This window comes from Jaculus jaculus, chromosome 4 (assembly GCF_020740685.1).
Source record: "Jaculus jaculus isolate mJacJac1 chromosome 4, mJacJac1.mat.Y.cur, whole genome shotgun sequence".
NCBI lineage: Eukaryota > Metazoa > Chordata > Mammalia > Rodentia > Dipodidae > Jaculus > Jaculus jaculus.
The window spans coordinates 1,911,763-1,922,325 of NC_059105.1; the positions used below are offsets into that span (position 1 = coordinate 1,911,763).

General features: G+C 42.8%; 1 protein-coding gene across 1 annotated transcript; it reads left to right on the plus strand.

The window, feature by feature from the left end:
* The first annotated feature begins 937 nt into the window (after nt 1–937).
* LOC101613284 (olfactory receptor 6B2) lies at nt 938–1,876 on the plus strand. The gene has a single exon (XM_004667832.2). It carries the CDS (start codon nt 938–940, stop codon nt 1,874–1,876), a length of 939 nt encoding a protein of 312 aa, XP_004667889.2.
* Nucleotides 1,877–10,563: the final 8,687 nt, after the last annotated feature.

Below are 10,563 nucleotides of genomic sequence, written 5' to 3' on the forward strand. Positions count from 1 at the left end.
TGCCCTGGTCCTTCTTTGCCTTCAGTTTCCCATGTTCAACTTGTTACCTTCCTGGCTGCCACTCTGGTCTTGGCCAAGAAAGACAGTGATGTCATCATTGTGTGGAATGGGTGTCTCTATGTGTGTAAGGGAGTGTGAACATATGTGTGAGAGCGACTTCCCACTGGTGTGTGTGTGTGTGTGTGTGTGTGTGTGTTCATGCTGGTGGGGGGTGGGGGCGGTTGGAAGCAATTGGTCGCACAGATCTGAGGACCTTGGAAACCTCACTCAGTCCCAGCAGCTCCCTCAGTCTTTCACTCATGACCTCTTGCCTTCTCCATAACAAGGCACAAGAGTGAGAGCCATGACCAGGTTTGCTCCCTATGATTCAAGGGAAAGAATAAATAGATGTCATCATGGCTGCCGTGATTCACTTAAATGTAAGAGTGGATACTTGTGGTGGCTGCAGAACCCAAACCATTCCCTGTTTGGAAGACAAAACCTGACTGTACAACCTACCAGAGGAACCCCTCCTGGTCCCCAGCTCCTCCTCTGCATGGGCTGGCTTCACACTGTTACATCCTGAACATCTATCCCCTATCTACATCCTCCCCTCCCTGATCTCTCTGAGTAACTCTTCACTGTTCAGTCTTTTTCTAGGAAGGGTCTCACTCTAGCCCAGGCTGACCTGGAATTCATTCTGTAGTCTCGGGCGGGCCTTGAACTCACAGCAATCCTGTTATCTCTGCCTCCCAAGTGCTGGGATTAAAGGTGTGCACCACCACACCCTGAACTATCTTATCCAAAGCTCTGGCAGGCAAATGAACCACATTCCCTTGCTGCTCATGAGAACCAATTGTGCTACCATTTGGGCCAAAGTCACATACACAGCTGGCTCCCCACTCTCTCTCTCTTGGCTGCTTCCCACTGCCTCGCTGATCTTTGCAGGTGCAGGAGGATGAAGGGGGAGAACGTCACCAAGGTCAGTGCATTCATCCTGCTGGGCTTCCCCACAGGCCCCGGGCTTCAGTACGCGCTCTTCCTCCTCTTCCTGCTCACCTACCTCTTTGTGCTGGTGGAGAACCTGACCATCATCCTCACTGTCTGGAGCAGCGCCTCCCTACACAGGCCCATGTACTACTTCCTGGGCTCACTGTCATTCCTAGAGATCTGGTACGTGTCAGACATCATCCCCAAGATGCTGGACGGCTTCCTCCTGCAGCGCAAACGCATCTCGTTCATCGGGTGCATGACTCAGCTCTACTTCTTCAGCTCCCTGGTGTGCACTGAGTGTGTGCTCCTGGCCTCCATGGCCTACGACCGCTACGTGGCCATCTGCCACCCCCTACGCTACCAAGTCATCATGACCACAGGACTGTGTGTCCAGCTCGTGGCCTTCTCTTTTGCAAGTGGCTTCACCATCTCTATGATCAAGGTCTACTTCATTTCCAGTGCCACGTTCTGTGGCTCCAATGTCTTGAACCACTTCTTCTGTGACATCTCCCCCATCCTCAAGCTGGCCTGCACCGACTTCTCTACTGCAGAGCTGGTGGACTTCATCTTGGCCTTCCTCATCCTGGTGTTCCCGCTCCTGGCCACTGTTCTGTCCTATGGACACATCACGCTGGCCGTGCTGCGCATCCCTTCTGCCACGGGCCGCTGGAGAGCCTTCTCCACCTGTGCTTCCCACCTCACTGTTGTCACCATCTTCTATACAGCCATGATCTTCATGTATGTGCGGCCCCAGGCCATTGACACCCGGAGTTCCAATAAGCTCATCTCTGCTGTGTACACTGTTCTCACGCCCATGATGAACCCCCTGATCTACTGCCTGAGGAACATGGAGTTTAAGAATGCCTTGGGAAGGGCCTTAGGCTTGGGCCATGCTCCACAGTAGGACATTAAGTGCCCTAGAATCTAATTTGTGGTAAGAAAGCCTCTTATATATACCCTAATGCTCCTTAAATTTTTAAATGAAATTTAACAAACTGATAGAACTACCCACAATAATGAGCTTTCATCTGGATGGGTTTTCGTAAAGGACTACTCCAGGATCCAGCTCCCAGGTGGATCAATAATTAGAGCCCCCTGAGCCCCAATCAGTTTTCTTTCCCAAGAAAAGCATGAAGCAGACTTGTATTCCCAGATAGTAGTCTGGGTGTTTTGAGGGCTTATGAATGTAATCATAAAGCACACTTTTATGTTCTCCTACTTTGTCTCAATATAATGTTTGGGCAAATTGCTGCCCTTGCATGTGGCAGTGATTCATGCCTTCTTGTTGTGTAATATTCATGTATATATCAACATGCAGTTATGTACCTTGCTATTGATTGATAGTATTAAAGATACTGTCTATTATGTATAATGCTGCTATATGCAATGTGGATAGTATTTTTTAATGCTATCCATACAGTTTTGTGTATGGATACTCATGGCTATAGTCTCTATTTCTATGAGTAAGCCACACATAATTGTATCTAGGCTAGAGCTGTACACATACAGGCCATGTGTGCCTATACATGCTACAATTTAAGGTATGTGTATGCTCAGATTCAGCAGAAACTGAGAAACTGTTTTTCAATCTAGATGTACCATTTTTTACTTCCACTAGTAGTATAGGAGAATCTCAGTAGTTACATATCCTGACTCACATTTAGTATTAGACAAATCCTTCAATTTAGCCTTTTTCCTGGGTTTATAATGGTTTCTCAATGAAGCTTTACTCTACATTCTCCAAATGCAAATAATGTTCAGCTATTCCCCATTCAGTGCCTTACTGCCCTTTTGGGTGAACCCTTTCAAAGCATCGATCCACCTCTTCTGCCTGTTTTCATCTGTCATTTTGTTCACACATGGGGCTTTTTATTAGATATGGGCATATTTAGTATGTAAACAACACATGTTGGTATCATCCGTTTTCTCCTCCCTGCCTCTTTTCTGAAGAGGCCTTCCTCGTTGGGGATGCAGGTCAACCCCATGGGGACTGTGGGTCATGCATTATGGGGGCAGCAGTCAGGAACAGGGGAGAGGCAATGTCTCTGTGAAAAATGTTCCAACTTGTAGCTGTAACAATCTTTCCACCCCCTTTTCCGCAAAATTCCCTGAGCTGTGCTAGGAGAATTTTTAGGTCTACTTCAGTGATGGGCACTTAGGAGCCTCTGGATCTCTGTTTTGGTAAGGTATTGAGTATCCTCAATGTCTATCTCCTTCACTCTTGTGCTGATATCAGATTCACTAAGAAATCAGCACTCTTGCTCATTTCCCCCAATTCCTCTGTGGTTTCAGCTGGGGCCAGGATGGAGTGTGCTGGGTTGTTTATCTCCTCAGATCCTACTACCATCTGAAAATAAAGAGAAGCAGGTTCTCCAAGGAAGAGTGAAGTCAGCACAGGTTAAATGGGATAACCATTATCAATCTAGAGAAAATTTATGGCTGGAGAGATGGCTTAGTGGTTAAGGTATTTGCCTGCAAAGCCAAAAAACCCAGGTTCAATTCCCCAGGACCCACTTTAGCCAGATGCACATGTGTCTGGAGTTTGTTTGCAGTGGCTGGAGGCCCTGGCACACCCATTCTCTCAGTCTCTCTCTCTCTCTCTCTCTCTCTCTCTCTCTCTCTCTCTCTCTCCCCCTCTTTCTCTGTCAAATAAAAATTAATTTAGCTGGGTGCGGTGGCACATGTCTTTAATCCCAGCACTTGGGAAGCAGAGGTAGGAGGATCGCCATGGCTTTGTGGCCACCCTGAGAATACAGAGTGAATTTCAGGTCAGCCTGGGCTAGAGTGAGACCCTACCTCAAAAATCCAGAATAATAATAATAATATAGAGAGAATTTAAAGGATGTAGACCCTCTTATAGCCCAAGATTGGTGGGAGCTTGACAATGGAAAGCAGAATCATTATCTGTATATGATTCTGAATTGTTTTCCAGTTCCAGATACGGTTTTCTTTCCACTGAGTATATCTGCTAGCCAATCCAAGAGAAGTTGGTTACCCACCATGGCTGTATGCCACTATTGCACTTATGTAAGCATCATGTCAGGTTGTTTGCTTCTGAGTAGCTTAGACTTTGAGTTGTTTGAACAAATGTTGCCCACTTTCCCCTGGTAGCTCATGTAGCAACTTCCAGCACTAGATGGACTAATTATGGAGACTGATTATCTTCCAGATTCCAACCAGGTCTCTCCATGGTCCATGCTGACAGTGTATGGTGTCTTAAGCAGTAGGGTCCTACCGTTAACCTCTGGTGGGTAACCAAGTGCTCTGACAGAAGTCTGTCTTGTTTGTTTTGGGAGATCTAGTATGTCTCTCTGATCAACAGCTCATTGTGGATGTAGACCACATCCTGGTACAGGAAATTATAGGTCAGCACCAAGGGTAAAGAAAGAGAAACAGAAGAAATTTAAAGTTAGCTTTCATCTCACCCTCACCAGGGCCCTTTGGTTCAGGTGCTCTCCCTAAAGGCCTCTTGAGGGTTCCACCTTTTAGTCTACCTTCCAGGTTATAGGATTCTATGGTACAAGTTCAATTTGGGTTCAGTTTTGACACACATGGTTTTTAAAATATTTTACTTATTTATTTGAGAGAGAGAAAGAGAACAAAGAAAGAGAGGGGGAATGGGAGCTCAAGGCATCTAGCCACTGCAAACAAACTCCAGACATATGTGCCACATTGTGCAGCTGGATTATGTGGGTACTGGGGAATTGAACTTGGATCCTTAGGCTTTGCAGACAAGTGCCTTAACCACTAAACCATCTCTCCATCCTACACACAGGGGTTTTGAAATATTTGTGATCCAAGCCCTCCTACCAGATCCAACCCTCCCATGCAAACATCTTCTTCCAGCTAGTGGGCTTGCCTTTTCCTAATAGTGCTCCTTAATGAAGAGAAGTTCTTTTGTTTTAATGTTCACTGTGAATATTTTCCTCTGATTCTCCTCATTCGTTTTCCACTTAATATCTGCCTTTCTTGAGCTCAAATAGCATTCTTCTGTTCCTTTATAGAAGCTTTGTTTTTTTTGTTAAGTTTGTAATCATCTGAAATTGATTCTATATGGCAGAAACTCTTTCCTGTAAGGAACTAGAGTTGAACTAGCACCTATTCATTGTTAAAAGTTCAGTCTTTCCCAGGTAGTGTCACCTTTTCATAAACTAATGGCTGAATACATATGGTTTATCCCTTTGGATTCCAGTCCACTCTATTTGTCTAGCTGTCTCTTCCTGCATCAGTACCATATTGCTGTCATTATGACACTGTGGCCCTTCCATGTATCTTGAGATCCATTAGCATGTCTTCTATACATGTTCATCTACTTAGTTGGCTGAACTATCTATGGCTCTATTCATGTTCATATACTATTGGTTGTTCTTAGCCCTTGCTGAAGGGGGGTGAGGAAGTTACCCATTTTAGAATCTTCTTTAATTTTAATGCATGTTTTATTTATTAGCATGCAAAATTGTACATACTTTGAAGTAATTCCTGTATTCTTTCATTCTTCTTTGTGATGCCACTGGGTCACTCTTTCTTAGAATCTTCTTAAGGCCAACAAAAAATGTTTGTAAGATTTTCATTGTGTTGAATCTATAGATTAATTTGTAGATGAATGCTATATTCACAATGTTGAGATTTTTTAATCTGAAAATAATGAACTCTCTTCAGGTACAACTTTAGTTTTTCAATACTACTTTATAGATCTGATTACTGATCTTGCATATCTTTCCTGTACTTGAATTTTTAAATTCCAAAATAAATATTGTCTTTTAAGTTTTTTAATTCTTTTATGCTGGTATATAAAATACAATTTTAAGATTGCCTTTGGAAAATTTTTAAATTTGCAGGAAGCTGCAAATAAATATGTAGAATAGTCTCATGTGCTCATTGCCTGATACATGACTCTGGTATGGCTTTAGTAACGGAACACTGACTTTGGCACAACCTTCGGGACTGGTGCAAGTTCTAGCAGTTCCATGTACATTCATGTGTTAGTGCATCCATGATTTATTACCAGCAGGAGTATGTTTATAGCAACTACCAAAATCAAGATACAAGAGCATTTCCATCACCCAAAAGCAACCTTGGGCTGTTGCTTTGTAGCCAAGCTTGCCCTTTTGTAACCTCTAGTATCCTCTAATATGTTAATCTCCTAACTTTCTCATTTCAAGGATGTTACATAAATGGAATCACAACACAATATGAACCTTTTTAGAATGTCTGTCTCTCAATGTAATTTCGTTCTGACCCAAGTTGTAAGCATATCTATGGTCTGTTTTATTGCTGAGTAGTATTCCACATGAATGTACCAGTTTGTTGATTCATTCACTTACTGAAGGGCAGGTGGGCAGTTCTCAGTTTTCAGGGAACAGGAATGAAGGTGCTGCAAACATTTATGTACAGGTTTCCCAGTGAACCTAAGTTTCACTTCCATACCTCATAGTGTAACTGCTGGTTTGTATGGTGAATCCATTTTTAACTTCAAAGGACACTGCCAAATTCATTATTAGACCAGTTGTCCCATTTCACATTCTCTCTAGACATGTAATGGGCTTCTCTGCATCTTCTCCATGTCTGATGTCATCTCTGTTTAGCAGTTCTGATGTTTGTGGTAATAATATCTTGTTACTCATTTCATATCATTTCTCAAGTGGCTAATGCATGTAAACATTTCATGTGCTCATTTGTCATCTGTGATCCTCTTCTATAAAATGTGTGCACATGTCATTTGTCCATTTCCCAACTGGATCGTTTGTTTCTTAACATTTATTTGGGGAGTTCTTTAGCCATTCTTGATACAAGTCCTTTGCTGGCTCTCTGGTTTGCAGATGTTTTCCCCCTGACAGTAGCTTGTCCTATCATCCTCTAAAGAAGGCCTCTCACAGGAAAGATTTTGATGAGTCCCAAATTGCCAGTTTTTTCTTTTATGAATCATATCTTTGATATCATGTTCAAGAATTCTTTCTGGCTGGGCGTGGTGGCACACAACTTTAATCTCAGCACTTGGGAGGCAGAGGTAGGAGGATTGCCATGAGTTCGAGGCCACCCTGAGACTACATAGTGAGTTCCAGGTCAGCCTGGGCTAAAGCGAGACCCTACCTTGAAAAACTAAAAACAAACAAACAAAAAGAATTCTTTCTGTAGCTCTAGGCCCAATCATGACATATTTTGAGTTTTAAAAAAATATTTATTTATTTATTTATTTATTTATTTATTTATTTATTTATTTATTTATTTGGGGGAGAGGGATGGAGGGAGAGAGAGAGAGGGAAAGAGAGAGAATGGGCACACCAGGGCCTCAAGCCACTGCAAATGAACTCCAGATGCATGCACCATCATGTTCATCTGGTTTATGTGAGATCTGAAGAATCAAACACGGGTTCTTAGGCTTCACAGGTAAGCACTTTAACTGCTAAACCATCCCTCCAGCCCCATTTTGAGATTTTTGTTTAAGGTCTGTTTGTTTTTACTCCATGTCTGCCCAATTATTCTAATACCATCTTTCACTGAACTACATTTGCACTTACTACTGTCAGGCTCCAACTGAGAATATCTGTGTTCATTTATGAGTGCTCTGTTGTTTCACTGATCCATGCTCTATAAACACCACTGCTTCCATCACTACCACATGCTCTTGATCAATATCAATAAGCCTTCACAATGGAAAAGTAATTCCTCCAACTTTATTCTTTTTAAAAACCACTGCAGCTAATCTAAGGCTTTTTGTTTCCATAAACATTTTTATAAAGTGTGTTGATGTCTATTAAAAACCTTACTGTTATTTTGATATAGAATTCCATTAAACTGACAGACCAGTTTGGGAAGAGTTGAAGTAGCCTCTCATCTTCTGACCCATGACTCAGTCTTCCCATTTCCTGAGCTCTTTTGAGGTTTCTTACCTGTTGTTTCATACATTTCAGCACACAGGTCCTGTGTATGCTGTGCTACGTTAAAATCTAAGTATTGAATTTTGTTTGGAACAACCATACATTATATTCCATTTTTTAGTTCAGTTTCCACTTGTCTGTTTTTAGCATATACAATTCTGTGTGGTTTTGTGTGTTTATCTCGTATCATGCAATCTCACTTAAGTAATTTATTCATTTTAGTTCCACTTGTCTGTTTTTAGCATATACAATTCTGTGTGGTTTTGTGTGTTTATCTCGTATCATGCAATCTCACTTAAGTAATTTATTCATTTTAGAGGTTTTTTGTAAACTCCTAAATGTTTTCTATGTAAACAATCTTATCATCTACAAATGAAGACACTTTTCTTTCTTTGCTATCTCAATCCTTTTTCCTTATTGTATGACTTAGAAGATCAAGGGTTCTGTTGAAAAGGGGAGGGGAAAGCAGAAACTCTCCTTCTCTACTTAAAAGGCAAATGTTATTCCTCCGTGGTTCAGCATGAGGTTAGCTTAGAGCTTTGTACATGTGCTTTATCAAGATGAAGTAGTCCCTGTTGACTCAGATGTGTTTTCATCAGAAATGAACATTAAATCTTGTCAAGTCTTTTCGATGCATCTGCCAACCTGAACACTGGGTTTCCTTTTTCATTTAGTTTGTTGACAAAGTGGATTATAATGGATGATTTTCAAATATCAGACTAGCTTTGTATTCTTAGAAGAAGTCACCTTTGTGTTGTATTGCTCATTTTATATATTGCTGGTTTTAATTTGCTAACATTTTTGAGGATTTTTGATCCAAGATCATGAGAGACATTAACCTATAGGGGTTATTTTGTACCGTCTTTGCATGTTATAGCATCATAATGGGTTGGAAGGCATTCTCTCCTCTTGTTTTCTGGAGGAGATGGAATACATTTGGTACTAACATCTTTGTGTTTAGTAAAATTCTCAGTGAAACCAACTATGTCTAGGAATTTCTCTTTTGGGGTCAGGTGACTTTTATTTACAAATTTAATTTTATTTACAAAATTCAATTTACAAATTCAATATCAAGTGATAGATATACAGGGGTTTATATATCATATTGTTTGTTTTCTATTGGTTTCCTCAACTTTTTTCTTACTTTCCAATAGATAACTTCTGCATGCTTTAAGAATTCCATCTTTATTTGCTTATGTTTTGGAGCTATCATTGTGTAGTATTCTTGGTGGTGGTTCTAGGTAACACAGCATGCAGATGACCTTCAACCTGTTCTAGGGCTGTTTTGCTATTTCAAGTGGTAGAGTAAATATTACATTCACTTAGGTTAACTTCTCCATTTTGTAAATTTATTTATCTTGAGTATTTTCTGTGGTCATATTAAACACTGCATTAATGAGGCTACAATTTTGTTTCAATCACCAAACATGACTTAAAAACTCATGCAGTGCGAGAGAGTTTATGATCCTGTCATTTTCCCTTTCTGTTGTTCTTTTTCTTGCTGGAGTCCATCTGCTGTCATCCCCTTTGAAAACAAGTCCTGAAGGGGAGAGGGGAACACTGGAAACAATCTAGTTTTCCTTCATTTAAAGTCTTTTATTCTTAGTTTTCTTCCTGAAGAATGGTTGAGATCTGCCACCCAGGTAGACTTTTTCCCGCTGAATGGCTATGGAGGCCCTCCAAATGCTGTGTCAACCCCTGAAAACTCCACTGGCAACAGCATCAGGGACAATAAAGACTGGCCAAACTCCCCATGAAATTTTGTGAAGCCTGTAGTATCCTGACACTAAGGCTAGGCAAACAAAAAAAGCCGAACTGAAAACCACGGGTTGTTTTTCCTCAAGAATACAGAAGAAATGTTCTTGTAATACTTCAGATAGAAAGCATGACCATAAGAAGAATGATGTTTGATCAAATAAGGATTTAATCCAGGGATGCAATGCTAGTTCAATATTCAAAAGTCAACTGGTATTCCAAAGAAAATGAAAATTCACACAGTCATACCTACTGATACAGGAAAACTATTTAACAAAAGCCAACCCTCAACTCACCATAAAAACTCTCAACGAGCTGGGGGTGCAAATCTTTACAGAGAACTGGGGGGTGGGGGAGGATGCCGGTCTTCACACAGAACGGGTAGAGTGGCATGTCTTCTCACACAGAAGGGGGGAGGGGAGCGGGCCTTCTCACACAGAACCCGGGCGGGAGGCGGGTCTTCTCACACAGAACCCGGGCGGGGGGCGGGTCTTCTCACACAGAACCCGGGCGGGGGGCGGGTCTTCTCACACAGAACCCGGGCGGGGGTCGGGTCTTCTCACACAGAACCCGGGCGGGGGGCGGGTCTTCTCACACAGAACCTGGGCGGGGGGCGGGTCTTCTCACACAACATGGGCGGGGGGCGGGTCTTCTCACACAGAACCCGGGCGGGGGTCGGGTCTTCTCACACAGAACCCGGGCGGGGGGCGGGTCTTCTCACACAGAACCCGGGCGGGGGGCGGGCCTTCTCACACAACATGGGTGGGGGGCGGGTCTTCTCACACAACATGGGCGGGGGCGGGCCTTCCTTTCCTCCCCGTCTTCTCGACCGCGCCCCTCGCGCCGCCCACGCCCCTCGTACGCCCTGTCAGACTCGGCCCCGCCCACCCCTCCAACTTTAGGACAGGCGCCGAGGACACCCCGTGACGTCACTTCCGCGCGACAGCCCGCGTCAGGA